The sequence below is a fragment of the Xiphophorus couchianus genome, chromosome 9 (assembly GCF_001444195.1).
Source record: "Xiphophorus couchianus chromosome 9, X_couchianus-1.0, whole genome shotgun sequence".
Taxonomy (NCBI): Eukaryota; Metazoa; Chordata; class Actinopteri; order Cyprinodontiformes; family Poeciliidae; genus Xiphophorus; species Xiphophorus couchianus.
The window spans coordinates 16,353,316-16,372,648 of record NC_040236.1 but is presented as its reverse complement, the minus strand read 5'-3'; the positions used below and the strand labels follow the sequence as shown (position 1 = coordinate 16,372,648).

Sequence of the window (19,333 nt, the reverse complement as noted above, 5' to 3'; positions counted from 1 at the left end):
AAAATCTCTGTTATTCTTAGGTTATTTTCTGAGCTTGTGTTCACCCAGGCATTAAACTTGGTTAAACAGAAAGTGTTTTGGAAGAAAACGTGTCCCACATCCCAATCTTGAAGCTGAGAATACAAAAAAAAAAAAGATAATAATAATAATAATAATAATAATAATAATAATAATAATAATAATAATATGTAGACCAAGAAAGTAGAATTAAATTGACCTATAAAGTTTGGGACATTGTGGGCCTTTCTTTTGTTAATGTACAAGGTCCTTTCAATATCCTGATCCATTTTCTTCGAAAATCACACTATGTTGTTTTATTGAAATATTGTGTCTTTGTGATTGAGCAGGTAAAATGGAAAGGTGCAGCTTGGGAGAGCCGACGGTAAGATGGATGAAACTAAATACAGAGAATACTTGGAAGAAAACCTGGTAGAGTCTGCCAAAGACTTGAGAGTGGTGAAGAGGCTCGTTTTCCAGCAGAACAATGACCCTAAACATAAAGCTAGTGCTCATTGAATATTCATCTGTTAGAATGACCTGAAACCAACTGAGCCTCTATGGTGAGGCTTGAGAATTGTAATTGATTTCTCTATTAGACAACGCTCCCAATAAAAATATTAATGTTTTGGGTTGTAACATATTAAGAAATTGTGAAATTGTTCAAGGGGTATGAATATCTTTGTGAGGCTCGGTATGCTACTGCTTCTTCTGGCACACTTCTCCAACTGCTGGTAAGTTTTAGGGAGCACTATCAATGTCGTCTTCCTTTCACCCTCCAACCCCCTCCGTGCCTCTCTTCTGTTGCTGTCAGTCAAGAAGCTCAGGAGCATGTTGAAGGGTTTGTGTGACACTTCCCCTCTACTCGACTCAAAACAGGGATCATAACTTTTCCGACCCTTGCATCTTTGTAAAGAGAAACTCAGGTATGTTTACTTTCTTATGGCTAATGTATAACAATCCTGTGAGGTTCTTTCAACAAATTTTAATAGCTCCATGTGTTTGCAGGCCCCGATTTAGACCTTTTAGATTATACTGTTGAAGCATGGTTCACAAAAGGAAAAACAGAATTTACATATTTGATCCTTTGTTTTTAAAACAGATTCAGTTTGGACCAAGATTTCATCCCAGTTCTCAGAATTCAGAAGTTGGGCCTGGAGCGAATAAAGAAAAACAATCAGAAGTAATGCTAATGTTCACCATGAACAGCCATCTGGGTGTGTGGACACCACTCCAAATTCTCTGATGCGTTTCCGTCTTTCCGTAGTGTCTTATGAGCGGATTCTGTCCATTGAAAATTTGAACGATGTTCCAAATCCATGGAAGGGATTTACAATGAACCGCTGTTTGGTGGTGGCGCTGGTCGTGCTTTTGGTGAGCTCAGGAGTAAATGAAGTTCATGGTGAGTGCTCGCCATCACTTTTTTTTCATTTTATGTACACACATGGTTCAATCTCAGGCTGTCAGATTGTTGTTTTTTTAATTTTTATTATTATTTCAACAATTGGTGCAACCACAGCACAGATATTTAGTCAATTCTGCTACGGCTAATACTTTAATGTATTATTTATTTTAAACACAACAAATGATAGCTCTTGTCTAATCTTCCAACTAGTTTGTTTCAGCAGACTTGAGGGTATTTTATATTTGTGTGTTTTAGAAGCTCTGGATTGTTTTGTGGAGGAGACGGGTATTGGGTATCTAGTTGACTGTGTCCAAACAGGTACTCTACCTCAGGTAGGATCTGTCTCTCCAACACTGATCCCTTTTTATCTAACACTTTCGGTCTAAGCAAAGATATTTAGGATTAGGGGTTCTATAGATACATTTCATACAAAGCTTGAAAGTGGATTATTTTCATCCTATTGATGGTGAACACCTGAGCAGTAAATTACTCACAGTACTAAAATATTCACAATCCTTAAGCCATTTCACAGACTATCACGTTACAAACTCACACTTTAGTCTATTTTGTTGGTATGTTTTGTGCTAAACCAACACTAATTAGTGTGTAATTGTGTAATGAAAGGAATTTTATGCATCTTATTTCACTTTTTATTTTTTGACATTCCCCAAAAGACTTGCAGCTGGAGTCAGATCATTTTCCTTTCACTTTATAATAAAGCACTATCTTGTTTTGGGTTGTTTTATATAAAATACAACACTATTTTTGTATTAGTTGATATTTCTTACTTGATAAAATGTGAAAAACATGGGCATAATACTCATTTCAAGATAGAAATTTACAACATGACTGCCAATACCTGAAATGAAGTAAAAAGGTGTTTATGTCTATAAAATAATTTCATGTAGGAGAATAGATGGTAACTGTAAAGCTGTAATTTTGCTGTTTGTAGTTTTGGTGTGATTATCATTGACCCACATCCGGGCACCACTTGTCTAGAGATCATTTTTATTCAGAGTATTATATTATTCATCATGCTTTATCTTATATCCATAATGTGAACTTGTCTTGCCATTTAGAATCAATGTTGTTTCCTATTTTTTGCCCTCAGTTTTCCATATGGGACAGCGTCACAGGTTGGTGGGGATCCGAAGAAGTCGGAGCAATACGAAGAAGAAAAAAGCCAATAGGGAAGAAAGCAATCTTGAAACCGAAAGCTAACGAATGAAACACAAATATGAAGCTAAGTTACACATTTCTTTAACTGACTCATCAGACTCCAGAATAAATGACAAAAAACACAAACTGGCTTTGAAGATGGTGTTTTTAATGCATTATCATTTAATTACTATTTAATTATTTTTGATTGCGCTTTTTAAGACAGAAACTATATATGACGTGCATCCTACATTTACTTGAAAGTAAAAGCTAAAGAAATCTATGTAAATAATATGAATTTACTGCACTATTTACTGCTGCATGCAGCAAAAATAAAAAATAAAAAAACACAACACTTATTTCCCTCTGAACAACATAGCTCAGGTATTCCGAAACACTTTTAGCGACATCCGCACTCCTTGGCCACCATATCCGGCTTGCTCGTGAGAAAGCTGCCCTCGTCATTCAAGACTATCACCTCCAGGGGGTCGTAGGCCAGCGGCACGCAGCAGGGCCCCCGCTCGTTCACGTTGCCCCTCTCGATGTGGTAGGTGAGCAGGACGGCGTGGTTGTTGATGTTGTTTAGCGGAATCGCGCACGAGCCGCGGCAGTTGTTGAGGTCGGTACTCTGGGGACCCAAGAGTCCCGACACGAGATCTGTCAGGAACACAGTGAGGCTCCCGAGCCCACAGGTGGGGCCCCTGGTTGAAGGGCCTGCTCTGGCGGCCCTCAGCTTTCTCTGTATGCTGTACGCACGGGTCACCATCTGCAGGGCCTTCAGGAGGAGGAAAGCGCAGTACTGGCTCTCTCCTGTTTGAAACAGAAAATAAGATGTTGTTTTATAGATTTTTTTTTAAATATATATCAGGCATAAACAAGAGGCTGATGCTTTTGCCTCAACACACCTTCTGCTGACAAATCTTGCTTCTGAAAAGCACTGAGCTGCTTCAGCCTCTCCAGCTTCTCTGATGCTCTTTGAGGCACCATTCCCTGCCTTATCAACTCCCTCATCTGCCGCTCATTCATTTCCAGCCTCTGCCCCAGTTCCCCCAGCAGAGCAGGGGAGAGGGCCAGCTGTCCAGGACGGACCGGGAAGCTGGAGCTCCAGCTGCTGAAGGAAAAGATAGTCGGGGCAGAGGAGTTAATGATCTCCGCCAGCAGGGTCTCGCTGGTGGAAAGGCCAAGAGCCAGGGGAGGAAGGGACTGCAGGGAGTCGAGCCGCAGCAGAAGGGGCTCGGCGTGTTGATGCGGCAGGCCGGCATCAAGGAAGCGTCGCAGCTCACACAGGAAGGAGAGGGAAATTGTCTGGGAGGAGGCCGTTGATGAACCCGACCTGTTTGCATGTCTGAAGACAGAGAGGACAATGAGAACTCAATCAAGCACCACATCACTTGAAAGAAGGAACGTGAAACCCAAACCTGCCTCGTATCGGTTCCTGTTTCTGCAGAGAAAAGCAGAAGCGGAGTCAGGCGAACGTCGCTTCCTGATTTTCCACCAATCAGGACGTCTTTCAGGCTTTGTCCTGCATGACAGGAAACGTAAGGTGGTCGAAGATGACACATTGAAAACAAAAATAAGCAATATGTCTTACTCGTGCCGGGGGATTTTGCCTGAACAGAAATATTCCACTTCTGTTCCACATTTCCCTCAGATGATTTTCCTGTTAGCAGGATGTACAACGTCCTCCCTGAAATGCAAGCAGACTAGAAAAAAAATCTTGTGGTCAGAACACAGTGAAACCTGCAATGTCTGGGAAAAACAATTGGTATTAAATTCAAAAAACAATAAGACAAATCTTACACTAAGTTGCTGCTGCCGCTAAGGGTTCCCCCAAAAAAACTCCAGAATGACCCAATTTAAAAAAAAAAAAACATGCTTTCAATGTTCATGGATAGCAAACTTAATAAAATGTTTTTTTTGTTTTTTTTCAAACTGGACAAATATTCTACCAAGGAAAATATTAATTCATTAGTCATTCCATAATTTAATATCAACATTCAAAACGTTTTCTGATGCTCACTAAAAATAACTAACAAAAAAAGGTAGATTTTTTGTGCTTTCAAGGAAAAATAATTTAAAAGGCCCCAACTTTACTAGCCTGCATTGAAACACTGTACACTGGATACAACCTCTAAGACTAAATGCATACTAAAAAAAACAACAAAAAAAACATTCAATTTCTGCAGTTTACTCAATGCTGTATTTTTGCTGCATAATGTGATGTAATTAACTTGATTTGATGGTCAAGTTAATTATATTCTGCAATATAGACTATGTGACTTTTAACTTGCTAGCGGACTATGCATTAAGTTAATGGCATGATAATCAAACTTAGACAATTTTGAAGAATTATTGGTGATCAAGTGGAAGAGGGGTGCTAAATCAAATTCTGCTTGAGGTCCCAAATACTCTTGGACTTGCCATGATGTGGATAATTTTCTTAACACATAAAAAATGTCCCACATTTTTACAACAGAGTGTTTTTTGTTTTCTGTACCTGTGTGTTTGGCTGCAGAGACTGACTAGAGAAAATGACGTCCAGCTCTCCATCTGTAAGGGGGCTTTTAAATGCTAAGACCAGCACCGGTTTCAGCTTCAATAATTGGGATTGCGGGAGGTCAAAGGTTACCATGATGCTCTCCTGATCATCTTCGTCTGACACAAGCACTAGAGGAGAAAAAACATGCAAGCATGACAAAAATAATAAAATCTCTTTTAAAAAAACAAAAAAAAAACAAAAAAGGGTCGTAGATTGTAAACGACGATACCTGCAGCCGGTTCCAAAACCTCCACGCCTCTTCGGTCGTTCCCTTGTATTCCTACGCTGAGTTCTGACAGGACCAATCGGGATGAACTGTCGGATTCACTGCAGATCCCAAACGAAGCCGGGCTGCTGGCCAGAAGTTCACCATCTTTCCCCGTGGCGTTATGGAGAGCTGCCACCAAGTCGTCCACAAAGCAGGGGGCATCCCGATGCGCTGCGGAAGCTGGAATACGGAGGGATCAAATCAGAAGAGCTGCAGAACAAACAAGCTAGATATGGACATATGCCACCTCGCATCACAGCCTGACCTGTTACTGCAGGACCAAAGCTGCTCCAGAGCAGGATCAACAAGAACATGTTTCACTGCCGGTGTGAACACCTGTGCGGTCAGACGTCTCTGAGCTGCCTATTTAGTTTGGGTCAGTCTCTGGCGGATGGGAGTAACATCCTCCCACCTTTTCCTTCTCACTAACACAGGAGTGGGGCACTGAAATAATTTTAAAAAAAAACAAAAAAAAAAGGCAGCTGATGTGTCCTTGAAATGTTCACCGCTCAGAAAGGCAGAAGGCAGGTTGGGGTGGCTTGTTGAACACCTTTAATTTTGAGAAGTCAGAGCAAAAATAAGCATAAAGGGAGGATTTAACTTGAAACAAAACACAGATTAATGGTGGACCATTAGGTGTTGTTTTCTCTACTAATACTGCCAAGTAGTAGTACACAATATAGCTTACAAGTGTTGAAAAATTACATCTACAATTCTACAAAATATTTACCAGGAAACACAGCACATTTATAACAGCATGGCTTAAATGGAGTTTAAAGAAAGTTTGCAAATCTGTTATTAGTTTTAAACACAGGCTTAAATTATAATAGTAGTGTATCAAAAGTTTTCACTTACTACTTTTAATGACACCAATTAAGGCATTTATTCAAAAGGAATATATTTCTCCTTTTGGAAGATCCAGAATTTAATTTAAAAAATTTAGCATCGTTTGATTAAACATTATGATAAAAGAAGACACAAAAAAACGGAACCATTCATGTTTTCTCGTGAAATAGTTCTGGCTATGGAGTATCTGAAATTGTAGCAGACAGGAGAAACAGATTCCCTATAGAGACGTTACTCCCTTCAGGTTCTCACCAATACAGCCTTGTTTTGCAGACAGTCAAGGTCTCAGGGCTGATGAAGCGCCTCTGAATCCCAGGAGATAAAGGCACGACCCATTCATGGACATCGCTACTCTGTCAGCACCAAGTGGCAGGAGAGAAAGCTTCATTTTCTCAGGGAAAATGGAAATGTTATTTATTTATATAGCATAGTGGTGAAATGGAAGAACAATGATGAACGGCTTTGGATGCATTTTTTTTCTGCTTTCACGAATAATCTGAAAGGGGTGATGTGCTTTTTTATTTAGCACCATGAACATGACATTTGATCATGCCAATTACAGCTTTGCCCAATCTTATTGGAAGATAAATCAAACTCAGTTGGACTGGATGGAGAGTGTCTGTGTGTGTGTGTGTTCAAAGCTTGGGATATTGTTCTATAATCTAACCCTCCTTCAAACTCCCCCGTAACTTTATCCTTGATTCGCCTGCTGGCTTCCTGGACCAAGAAACGTCGTGAGACACAGGCAGACTCTGCAGACTAACTATGGGCCATCAGCGTAAAAAGGGGGGCTGGAAGCATGTCAGTGTTTTTGGAATTTAGCTATTAAAGATATTTCGAAAGCAGGATTTCCATTCCACTTTACAACAATTTGCTGCTTTCTGTTGGTCTCTTAAATTGAATCAATAACGTTTATTAAAGTTGGGAGTAATGTGAAAGAAGTCTTAGTCAGCAATTTGTGCTTAAAATCAAAGCTTCTTTTTGGGTCATTGATATTCTTAATTTCAGGCCTTAAAAGTCTTAAATACAACTTCATTTTTCTCATTCAAAGTCCTTTGTGTAATTCAGATGAGACACCTTTTCTTTGTACTTGTCGACATTTGTTCTGTTTTATAAAATAAACCATTTTCTGAAACTAATTTACAAATGGTTAGACAATTACAATAAAATTTTTCTTGTTGCATTATCCACTACTTACTCATGAGGAAGTATTCCTTTAACAAGGTTTCACATGGAAACATTCACTCAAAGCCAAAAACACCAAAATAAATGAATATGAAGTTTACTCCAACACAATAGTGTCTGCATTAAAGTTGCCCTCATGACAAAAATTGTGAACCTGAATATGTATTTATTATAAATAAAAAAACACAAAGTCAATGTATCTTGTTCTATTTTGTACAAATCATTAAAAAAACTCCCTATTAATTTAACTTACGAGTTATATTCTACTTGTGTAAGTTATGGGGTGAATTTAATTTATCTAAAGTCTTGATTTCAAATAATACTCCTAGAATCCTACAGTAACCCTGCTTGTGTATTTATATTAATTTTGTTGAAAGTCAATGATTCTCCCAGTGAAACACACACTTGAGTCAGGATTAAATACACTGAACACCAAGATGCGTCAATATCATATGAAACATTTTTATTAATAAACATAAAAGGCAGAAAAAAAACCCCCACTAATTCCATTTTGTTTCATTTCAACATCATAGGATAAAAGCACCAACATCAAACAGTAACAATTGTTTCAGAAAAAACCCAGGGCCTTTTGGAAAGTCGGTTTGCTATTATTGCACCTCAAACCTGCCCTGGCTTCACCAATCAGTCACCACACGCACAGACGAGGTTACGTCTGTCCTACGCTGCCCGTCCCGACACAGGCGAAGGGACCTGGACAGAGAGGACGACCAACCTCCTTCTTGGTGACACATCTCGAGACAGAGGCATTTGTGAGATGAGGAAGATGTCAAAAGCACATTTCACGGCTTTCCGGAGATCACAGCGACTCACAAGGGGTCGACTTCACTTGGGAGAGTGGACGCATGCGCCAGTAGGAATCAGTCCGAGGACATCACAGACAGATTTTTATTATTATTATTTATTTATTGTTTTTGCTTTAAAGCATGCTCACAGAGTGAATTTGTCCTGAGCTTAGATTCTACAGGGACTCCATGTACTTTTATAAAAAAAAAAGAAAAAAAAAAGTTGTTTCTAGAAAACTGTTGGAAGGTTCCTGAGTTAAGACCTTTGGCAGGATTCGAAGTAAACAGCATTGAGTGCAAAAACTCACATCTACCAAAGACGTACCAGGAGTATCGCAAAAAAAAAGAAGCAAAAACAAAGCTTGAATTTCAAATATTACTGAGCGCATTACTACAAAACTGATTGAAAGCTATATTGAGCACATTTAACCTTTTATAGCACTGACTTTTCTTAGTGGCACATGCATCAAATCACCTCCAAGGGAAAGCCCTAAGAGTCTGACTGGGCCGTCCGAAAAGCAACAAAGTGAGCTCAGGTTGAACATGTTGGAACCATAAAACCCTGCAGCACAACAGGAGGGTAGGATCTATCAAAAGCTGCAAGTCTTTATTTTAAGTGAAGGAGAGCACCGTGCTGTCCGTCTGAATAGTAGTAATAAAACCCGACAGGAATCTGCATACACCATAGAAAGCATGACATGTAACTGCAATTGTATCAAACACCAAGAATAGGAAGAGAGAAAAAAAAATAATCCAAACAGCATCAACAATAATTACAAAATACCTCTCAGTGCTGGTAACAAATGGACTAGTCTCTAACTACGTCTGAAAATGACTTACTTCTGTTCGTTTAAACACTCACATGTGAGAACATTGGTTTACATGGGAAGTGCACAGGACAGGAGGTTTTGACTATAAAGCTTTCAATATTCTTCCCTTAGATATGCACCGGTAAGAGTGGGGAGAAAGAAAATAAAAACAGCACCCACACATAACTGAGCTTAAGTGTAATTCCTCTATAAGGTTTAAAAGGAAGCATTGCTGCTCTCGATCATCAACACAAATTACTTTACATCAGCATGTCTGTTCGCGGTTACACAAACACGGTCACTTGACAAAGTTCGGCCTCGTCAGTAAGAGATCAAGAGACAAGTGTGGGAGAAGACGCCGACGTGGCGTTTTTATGCACCAGTAAAAGATCTAGTTAGTAAAAACTGAAGTGACGTTGCATTGAAACAGAAGCACCATTTCTTTCTTTCTTTTATTTCTTCTTCTGCAGAATCTGGGTCCAAAACCAAAGAAAACAAAGAGTTAAAAACACCTGATTAAAGTGATAACAGTTCTAGTGCTGGATTCGAAGCGTGTCCAAGCTACAGCACCGGTGTGTGTGTGTGAGCACTTAAATACAAACACACACACAGTTTGAGTATCTAGTCCTGTTTTGTTTACATCACGAGGATTCAGGTGGTGCTGCGCTGCCATGTTTAAGGTCCCGAGGTGGTAATGCTTTGCTCAGCTTGGCTTCAAGCCTCCTGTTTAACAGGCTGAAAATAAGGGTCAGAATGTGAGCACCAAACATCCCTCATTACTCTCTATATATATGTATATATATATAGCTATATACATATATATTTATTTACTTATATAGATGTAATGTAAATAGATACATACTTTATAAAACTTTGATGGAGACTTACAACAAAACAAAATAGAAAAACAGTGTGTCTTATTCACTGAGAGATAAGAAGCTCACTTCTGAGAGAAAAAGCAGTCTGACTACATATGAAAACCCTCTGTAGGAGAAACATCAACACCTATTTACTCAGACTCTGAGGCAGCTACTGGAGAGCTTTATCATCATTAGACGGTGTCTACTGCTGTACACTAGGCTAAAAACTGAGACAATAGCATATTAAATATGAGAAAAGAAATGCCAAAAAAATTCGGCCTAACGAATGTCCCTGTGTAGAGCACCAAGTATTCAAATTGTTTTTTTTTTTTCTGATTTCAATTTACAATAAATAAGATCAGGCACAGTCCAAACTTAGCACCATTGTTTTCAGACTGTTAGTTAAGTACACACACACACACGCACGCACACGCACTATTGCATTCTACTTTGTCAACACAATTCAAAGTGAAGAACAAACACCAAGGCAAAAAGGAGAGACGGACAGCATAAATAATAATCTTCTGAATTATTCACAACTATACAGTTGGAGAATGAATCACATTCACAGTACAAACATTGTTTACAAACAAATAAAAAAAAAGACAATTAACAAGCAAACAAATGTGTGAAGGGAGTCCAGTAGTTCCTTGTGGTCACTGTAAAAAAAAAAAAAAAAATTTTTTTGTTGTTTTTATTTATTTTTTTGCCAGTGTGTGAGGGTTTTGCATGTCTACCTGTGTATGTGTGCATGGTTGTTTTCACCAAGCGCAGCAAAGATAAATAGGGCAAAATTTAGCTTAAGTTCTGTTTAAAAAACAAAAACAAAAAAACCCGGCTGCAGAAATGATTCCAAGTAGTAGTGTGACTTAACCAAACTGACTTAGAAACAAAAATCTTAATAAATAGAGAAACTAGTTGAATTCTCTAATTCTGTAAACCTGCTTTTAAGCTTTTTCACAAACTTCAACTAAACTCCGACAACAAGCCGCTGCTACAGAGCCGCTGCCTTCTCAGAGAGTCATGTGACTTAGTGAATTTAATTTAATTTAATCTTTTTAGATTGAAACATACTCGACTAGTAATGTGAACCCCTAGGACTAAAAATCAGAACATTGTTGCAACATCTATAGATGTTTTCCATATTTTTCATTCATTAGTTAAATTATTAAGAGGAGAAATGTCTGAACTGTGATAAGTATCACAAAATAAGTCTTGCTGATATGCTAAATGCTTGATATTAGATGAAAATACGGTCAATCGCGCCTCATTCCAATGTCTAATTTGACTCCAGGCTGAATTTCAATTCATAATCAATGCCTCAGAAACTCAAAATGATCTTTTTTTGGTTTTTAGAAAACATTAGGGTGTCAAATTAACCACCCAAGACTGGAACATCTGCATCCTAATATCCAGTGTGAAGTTAAACCAAATGATCCTCATCTTGCTTCAGACTCTTTAACAAAAAATGCAACACATGCTCAACTTCATAGGGAAGATTGGGTAAGAGAACATGCATGCAGCGAGGCAAAGCTGCATGATATCTGAGTCCAGTTCTGTCAACTGGCTCTGGGTTGTGTGTTTCAGTGTACAAACACACACACACAGACACACACACACACACTCATGAAGTGAAGCTTTGGAAGGAGTGTGGCACCTGATTCGGCTGACAGGATGTGTGCTTCATGCTGTGATTTCATTTTTCTAAAGGATTTTATTCCTTCCTTGTTACCACAACTTAATCTGAGCAACTTTAAGATGAAACTGATACAATTATTTCTCTCTCTGATGGCTGACTTTCAGGTTTTAAATCTTCATTCATCAAACAGAAACAAGACTCTTCACTGCAGATTCTGCTCCAGGTGACCACAGTGGTCCTTAGTGTGAGTGTGTGCGCGTGTCCCAGATTTTCCCCGTAAGAAGCCGGTCTTGGAGGCGGTGGGGTAGTGCAGACAGTTTGAAGCACCAGTAAATGAGGAGTGTGCCTTGGTCCACGCCTGGACATTTGCATAGTTTATGTTGTAGCTGAGGTAGTTCGCATCAAATACCTGAAACAGTCACACACAGAAGACCACACAGTCGGTCACTCAGGACATTTCACACAGCAACAACAAAGCAGCATGCAGTGCTTTGGGAGAGTCTTTGCGCCCCTTGAGCCTTTCTCATATTTAGTCATGGTACAAACAACAATTTAATGCAGCTTACTGCAACATTATGTGATAAAACAACAAAAGGTTGTGAATATCTGAAGTGAAAGGTTATCAAACATTTGAATAAATTAGCAATTTTCTACTCAGGTATATGCAAATGATATCTAGTGCAACCATCTGCTTTCCAAAGTCACCAAATTAGTAAAAAAAAAAAAACAATAACAGGAGGTTTTAGTACAAGGGTCTTTATTCATGCTTGTTCCATAAGCAAGCCTCTAGTCAATAGGTGGCAGCAGTGCTGAGAAGACGTGGCCTACATAGGCACACTAAATTCAAGCAACAGTGTTGCAAATTTAGCACAAAAAAAAATGCTACAAAAGTTTTACCTTTTTAAGCTGATAAGATTGACAAGCAACCAAAGCTAATAGTTTTAAAAAAGTTTTGAATGTTACTGTGTTGAATCTAGAAATACACATCCCAGTGAATAGTTTGTACTTTTTCTCTAAAGAATCACACATTCTCAAGAGAAATGAGAGCAGGGATGGGGTCCAGACTAAGGCCAAGGCCGAATACTAAGAACCTTGACAAATATTTCAGGACATTGGCTATCAGGATTGCGATACGTTTGTTACTCCGTGTGTCAAGTCCTTTACGGTTAGGTTGCAGCAAAACAACAGAAATGCATACCACGTTTTTCAGTTCTTATGTGCAAAAGAGTTTGAGAACCATGCACTTAAGTTATGCACTACTTTCAGGTCTCACACAAAATCCTATTAAAATACATAGATTTTTGCTGCAGCACTCTGACAAAATATGGAATGGTCAAGGGGTGTGAATACCTTAACAACACACACTCTGAAACGCTAAAAAAAAAAAACAACCAAGACATTTGTTAGTCTTCTTACCTTGTTCATTCTGAACAACATCTGGTAGAAAAACAGGGAAAACAGGTATCCTGTCTCTCTCTCTCCCTATCTTTCTCTATCCACTCACTGATCGCCCTCCGCCCTTCCCCTCTTCATCCCCTCCTCCCCACTGCCCCTTGGCCCAAACGCTATCTGAGTCGGGAGCCGGGGATCTGGGCGGCGGTGTGGGGCCCATGCATACCCTGAGTCCTCCACATGCTCCCGCCACCGCCTGAGACGCTCGGCGGTGGGGGAAGGGGCAGCCGGGGGGAGTAGTGCACTGCGAATGGACGAGACGAGGACAAGGTGGACAGAGACGAAGAGGGGACGGAGGGGGAAGCAGCGACAGTGGTGCAGACAGAAGTTGAAGCAGTGGAGGAGGTGGTGATGGAAAGCGAGAGAGATAAGTGTATTCGCTGGTGATGGAGGGACGGCTGGGGCAGACGCGAGGGGTGGAGGGGGTCTGACCTAGAAGACGGCGAGACGTCAGGGTGTGTGGAGGCTGAAGAGGAAGAGGAGGAGGAAGGGACACTGTGAAGGGGCGGTGGAGGGGGCAGCAAGAGAGTGGGAGGGGAGGGGCTGTGCAGCACTGACTGTGTGCGGCTGTGCTGGGCCTGGGACGGCGAGAGTGGGACAGATGAAGACACAGAGGTGAGGCGCGTGGGGGCAGGCGGAGCGGTGGTGTGCTGTTGGGTTTGGGGGGAGGCAGAGGAAGAGGAGGAGAGACTGAGCAGAGAGCTGAGGCCTCCAGAGGTGGACAGCGTCGCCCCAAACTGATGGGAGGACGCTGAGGGAACCACATGGTGAAAAATACCTGAAAATCACACAGCAGAAACGGGCGAGAGAGTGGAGAGCGGAAAAAGACAGAGCAGATGACAGCAGCGGAGAGAGAGAGGAGAGAGGGACAAAGAGAGAAGCAAGGGCTGAGCCGGGTTGAGCACAAGCGCCAGGCAAGTCTGAGACAAGCAGGCAAAAAAAGCAAACAGAGTCAGTCCACTGCTAGCTGCAGAAACACAAGAGACAATGGGTGGGCCAAGAAATATTAATTTTATCGCGATAATTTGTGGTACTATAGTGATAACGATAAAAATTATACTACCGTACTTTACTTTGTATGTCTGTGACTGCATGAAACAGCATTCATAGCACCACAAACATTATTTTTGAAAAGCCTTCCCACTTGAAACAAGATTCTTCAGGACGCCACTTACTTAAAGATTTGTATTATTAAACTGCACAGTAACTGCATTTTGTCACATCTTCCAATTTACTGATATTTTCTGATTCTCTCGTGGAACTAAGTGGAGAAAAATAACATTTTCAATAATTTTAATTTTCAATAACATTATTTAATGTTAAATAATAATAATAATTTACCAAGTCAACAATAAACCAAAATTCTTATCATAAGAAGTTTTTTTGCAATAAATGATAAACGATACGATAAATGCCCAGCCCTGTAAGAGATTAAATTAATTTACGGAGAAACAGGATTTAGCAAACTGACTCTGATACAAAACTCAAATATATACACCCCAGGAAAATGACAAGGGATTAAACATTCAACTTTTTTTTGTCAATGTTTTGTGTTTTCTATTCATTTTTGTTACAGAATTCCTTCATTCGTTCCCAACATTGTCCCGGGGTGTTTCTAATTGCATCATTCAAGCAGCCAGTCCATGTAGGAAGCAAAGCAGCACAGAAAGTCTGTCATTCAGACAAAAAGCAAAAAACAAAAAACAGAGCAATGCAGTGTTCCCACTCACCTTTCTCATGCATAAAACTAAGAGCTCACTCTGACTGTTCCTACATTTGATGATAACCTGCTAGATAATCAGTGACGCTCACCTCCTGCTGCTGCTCCCCCTGCCAGCCCCGCGCTGGCGAAGCTGCCGAGGGCAGAGTGTCCGTTCACGAGCCGGGAGGTCCCGTTCACAGTGACACCCGTCTGGGCCCCGAACAAGGACTGCAGGACTGAGGCTCCTCCAAGTGGAAACTGGGAGCCCAGGTACTGCCCCATCGCTGACCCAGTGGTTGAGGATACCGCCACAGGACTGCCCCCAACTTTCCCATTCAGAATGCCGCCTCCGCTGGTGGCGGCAGCGGCAGCGATGAAGAGGTTCTGACTGGCCATGCTGCTGGTGGTCTTCAGCTCCCAGTCGCGGGGGCCCTTCTGCTTCTGAAGGACCTGCCGCTGGTCTGAAGCGGTCCCTCCCTGGACGCTGCTGCTTGCTACTGCCCACGTTCCCGTCTCCTGACTGAGGAAAGGGTTGGGGGTCATGTAGCTGGAGGAATCCCCGTCGCCCGCTTTCCTCCCATTCTGCTGCTTGTAGTCCGAGTCGGAGTCTGTGCTTCGGCTCGAACCCCCCGTGCTGAACGGGGAGCCCCCCTGCCTGAGGTCCGAGTTGGGTTGCTTGGGGTCTGATATGGGGGAAAACGTTGATTTCCACTTGCTGTTTGAACAAAAGGATGAAGAGGAAGCCTCACTGCCTGTACTGTTACCACTGCTGCTGCCAGATTTCCTTCCTGGGTGGAAAGAAGACAGTCGATTTCCTAATAACCAATAAAACGCTACATGAGCAAAACATTTCCCAAAACGTGCGGTTTTCTCTTCTTACCTCGTTCCCCGTCACCCAGCCTACCATGACCATCTCTGCTCTCCAGTGATATAGTGGCTATTTTTCTTTCGATGCTAAAAGAGAAGGGACAAACAAAACAAACATGAGCCATGTGGTACAACTCGCATGATGAAATGAGAATGTATGCAACTCTGGTGAGAATTTAAACTTAACAATTTGAATTCTTTAGCTTTAATGACAGGCTTTTGACAATTACATTTTTGGAAAATCTGGATTTTTTCCCCCAACGATGCACTCTTTGGGTTTCTAAAGTTCAGAGTGCTGTCAGAATGCCTAGGGCAGCCATCTTGTTTGACAGGCGCGTTTTACTTCTTAAATTTATTTGCACTTAGAATTCAGGTGAACTCTAATGGAATATGAGAGCCTGGTTATTTTTTTTGTTACGAGAATAAATTAATAATATTACAAGAATAAAGTTGTGACATTAGGAGAATGAACTATGGTATCGGTTGTACAGATAAGGATATACTTTATCTTTTCAGACTTTAGCATCAAATTATTATTAGTATCAAAACTTTAAAACAATTTAAATAAACAGTTGTTTGCACAAATAAAACCACACAAACCGAGCTGCTTAGGTCAGATAATTCTAGAAGCCTTTTTTTACATTAAAATGACTTTTTCCATGTAATTTTAAGATGTTTTTTTCTGGTAATATTGGGTCTATCACTGATTTTACTGCTGAAGCAAAAGCATGCTGACGTTTGTTTGAAAAATTTGACAATGAAAAGCACAGTCTGGGCAGATGAAGCCAAAGTTGTTTGGATTTCAGTGAACACATCGTGCTAGGAGGAAGGCTGCTTCTGCTCATCTCCTCTAAATCACCAGTGAAGTGAAGTCTGCAGATGGGAACATACAGAGTGTGGCTGTGTTGCAGCATACGGGACTGGCAGACTTCCTATAAGTGAAGGAGGATGAATGGAGAACCGACCAGGATATTCTCGATAAGAATCTGAAGATGAAACGTGTCCGGATTTCCGAAAGAACACAATAGTCCCAAAACAAAGCCAAGGAAACTCTACATTGATTTCAGAGAAAGAATCTGCTAGAATGAACCAGTTGGTAATCTGGCTTATGTAAAATTAGAAATATAAGAACTGAAGATTAGAGTGCATTGAAAGGATCCCACTTCCTTTAGGATTTAAATGCAGGTTTTATGAAACAAAGGGTCAAAAATCACATCTAAGCGATGACCTTGACCAGTTTTCAATATAGGAGACATCTTAAAGCGCTCAGTAACAAGAAAATCATAAAAATGCTTTCACTTATTTTCCTTTTTTGACTTTTAACCAGAACTGAATCATATTCAATTAAAAAAAACACATTCTAAAAACAATTCTTTTCTTAGCAGAAGCAAACAACAAAAAAACCTGGAGAAATAATGGGGGAAAAGAAAAGTTCTGCAATTAAACCCAGGACCAGGAAGTCATCTTGTAACAGATACAGTTCAGGCAACATTTGTGGTCGTCTCTGAAGCGCTACATTACCGGGAACTGGAGCTGTCAGGAGGATATCCTGAGTCCTCGTCATCCGAGCTGGGAGCGGTCGAGTATCGACCAGTACCATTGAGCTCCAGAGGGCGCTCTCTCTTCAAGACGGGGGGCTGGTCCAGGTCAGGACCGTGGGGGCTGCGGCTTGATTGTTCTGGAGAAGAAATGGCGGAGATTTCCAGAGGCTGGTTGATGTTGTTCACCTGTTCAGGTAAACCACAAAATGTTCAGTGAAAAAAGCTCCTTCAGCTCAGACAGACAATTTCATTTAAGCACCTATTAAAGTAAAGTTCAATCTGGCAACCACAGTATGAGGATTATAACGTCATGGTTCTAGGTGCGTTAGTTACTCACCATGGAGTTAATGTTGAGTGGGGATCCTGTTGAGTGGCCGTTGGAGCTGACCCCGGGGAAGGAGCGTCTCTTCGGGGATCCGCTGGCCGCCGCCCCGGTGGAGCCGCGTTTCCTCCTCCCACGCCTACGCCCCTCCTGAGAGCCGAAGCTGTGGGAGGATGACGTGTGTGTTGGCATGTGTGCGTGCTGCGTGCTCGGAGACTGGTGGTGGTGGTTCCCATGGTTACTGTGGTATCCCTGCTTGGTCGAGCCAGCATGATGATGAAGGCGTGATCCTCCAGCCACGCAGTTCCCGTTGCCTGATGGACAGAAAGATGGAGATGAAGACGACGAGAACATTTTCCTCTGCGGGTCGCTGCCTTGCAGCTCCGTGTCGGATTCCTCACCTTGGCGCTCCGCTCCATCTTCAGGAAGAATCCTGGGGGGTCCGTCGGCATAGTGGAGCACCCCTCCGGTGCTCAGCGACGGGCTCTGGATGGGACCACCTCGACTCATTGGTCCTGTCAAAGGACTGTTGCTGTGTGGAAGAGGTGATAAAGAAGCACCATTGTGGTCCTCAGGGTGGGGACCTCCATTCATTAGCCCTGAGCTACATGAGTATCCTGCAGAGATGGAACAATCTAAGGTCAGTCCCAAACAAAGAACATATCTAAAAGACATTCTGAATTTAAATAAGATATGCCACATCAGATTCAAGTTGATAAATACACATATAATTCAGTAAAAATCTGTTGAAGAACAGATTTGAGAACTTTACAACCTCAGCAATCTTGACCCACTGTTCAAAAACCTAAAAATCTAAGATTTTGCCAAGCTAACCAACAGGTGGCACTGACAGCATTCTTCTTTGTATATGTTACTACAGAGTGAAGAAGACTTAATGTTACAAGTTTTTACATCAGTGAATTATCTAAGAATTTAATCAGAGTAAGGACAAGTACAAGTTTTAGTAAGTTACATGTCAGGAGGGCGATAAAAAAATATTTAGAAAGCTTGTAGTTATCAGTAGGTTAGCAACAAAAATTCTGATTGATTATCAAATCATCCTTACCATTGGTCTGACCTGATTGAGACACAGGGCTGGGAGTATTTCTCTGAAATGATAAAAGGCAGAAACAGATATTTAAACTAACTATAAACAGTAGCAATTTAACATGGACTTTTTTGTTCATGACACATGTATTAACTGCTTGAAAGTGAACAATTATTCATACTAAAAGTTGGGCAGAGATGTCTAGGTATTGTAATGTAGAAATTGTCAAGAGAAAGCGTACAAGTCTCTCAGCCCGACTGGGCAGCACCACACTGGCCAGCGGAATGCTGACTGGAAGTTTGCTGGGATGGACAGTACTCAAAGGGATGCTGATGGGAAGGCTAGTGATGCTGTCACCCTGAACTGACGGACTCCTCTCCTTGCCGACCTGGAAAACAACAAACAAGATCATTTTAGTTTCATTTACTAAAGCCAAATGCATTTATTTCAAAAGTAAATTTTTTTGTAGGTAGAGTAATTTCAATTTCTCTTCACCACTGAAGTAAAAACTAGCTTTAAAAACTGGAGAAATATTACTATCAATATGTTTTCACTGTTGTGCTCAACTGAAGTTAAAGCATTTTTTAGTCAGGAGATGGCAGCATTTACAAGACAAATATTTCCTGCTCCAACAATCAGTTTACGTCGTCAATTCAGCCATTTGATTTAGGTGTTTGAGAAGAACGGAAGGACCTGAAAGTTGCAGGGTAGTGGTGGATAAAATGATTCTTAAAATATCTATTCTTAGTCTAGAAGACATAGCATTGATTTAATAAATTACTAAATGTTGCCTACTTCACTATAGTAGAATATCACTCCATTTTAAGATATTCTATAATTCTGATACATAACACAAAAAAGAGTGAAATAGTTAAAAACTGAAAGCCACAAA

At 40.9% G+C, this 19,333-nt stretch overlaps 2 protein-coding genes and 1 long non-coding RNA gene across 6 annotated transcripts in view; 1 reads left to right on the top strand and 2 right to left on the bottom strand.

Annotated features, from left to right (window-relative positions):
- Positions 1-784: 784 nt before the first annotated feature.
- On the top strand, positions 785-2,707 carry LOC114151377 (uncharacterized). Its single transcript, XR_003596928.1, has 5 exons — positions 785-923; positions 1,100-1,180; positions 1,265-1,399; positions 1,658-1,734; positions 2,514-2,707. It is a non-coding gene; the product is annotated as an uncharacterized LOC114151377 (long non-coding RNA).
- Position 2,708: 1 nt separating this feature from the next.
- amh (anti-Mullerian hormone) lies at positions 2,709-8,150 on the bottom strand. The gene is given in 6 exon segments (XM_028027881.1): positions 2,709-3,370; positions 3,466-3,893; positions 4,158-4,263; positions 5,084-5,227; positions 5,329-5,547; positions 8,081-8,150. Coding segments are annotated over 6 exon segments (1,377 nt in total). The 3' UTR covers positions 2,709-2,960.
- dot1l (DOT1-like histone H3K79 methyltransferase) overlaps positions 7,837-19,333 on the bottom strand; it is a 30,276-nt gene continuing 18,779 nt past the window's right edge. For 2 of the 4 annotated variants that reach the window (XM_028028541.1, XM_028028542.1), the window contains exons 22-30: positions 18,683-18,829; positions 18,460-18,502; positions 17,795-18,010; positions 17,409-17,707; positions 17,052-17,257; positions 15,544-15,617; positions 14,774-15,451; positions 12,926-13,739; positions 7,837-11,918 (exon numbers count right to left, since the gene is read on the bottom strand). In XM_028028541.1, the coding sequence (XP_027884342.1) occupies positions 13,075-13,739; positions 14,774-15,451; positions 15,544-15,617; positions 17,052-17,257; positions 17,409-17,707; positions 17,795-18,010; positions 18,460-18,502; positions 18,683-18,829 (2,328 nt within the window). In that variant the 3' untranslated portion in view covers positions 7,837-11,918; positions 12,926-13,074. Of the gene's footprint in view, positions 11,919-12,925; positions 13,740-14,773; positions 15,452-15,543; positions 15,618-17,051; positions 17,258-17,408; positions 18,011-18,459; positions 18,503-18,682; positions 18,830-19,333 lie in introns of all 4 variants that reach the window. The other 2 variants (XM_028028540.1, XM_028028543.1) reach the window with 2 other exon arrangements.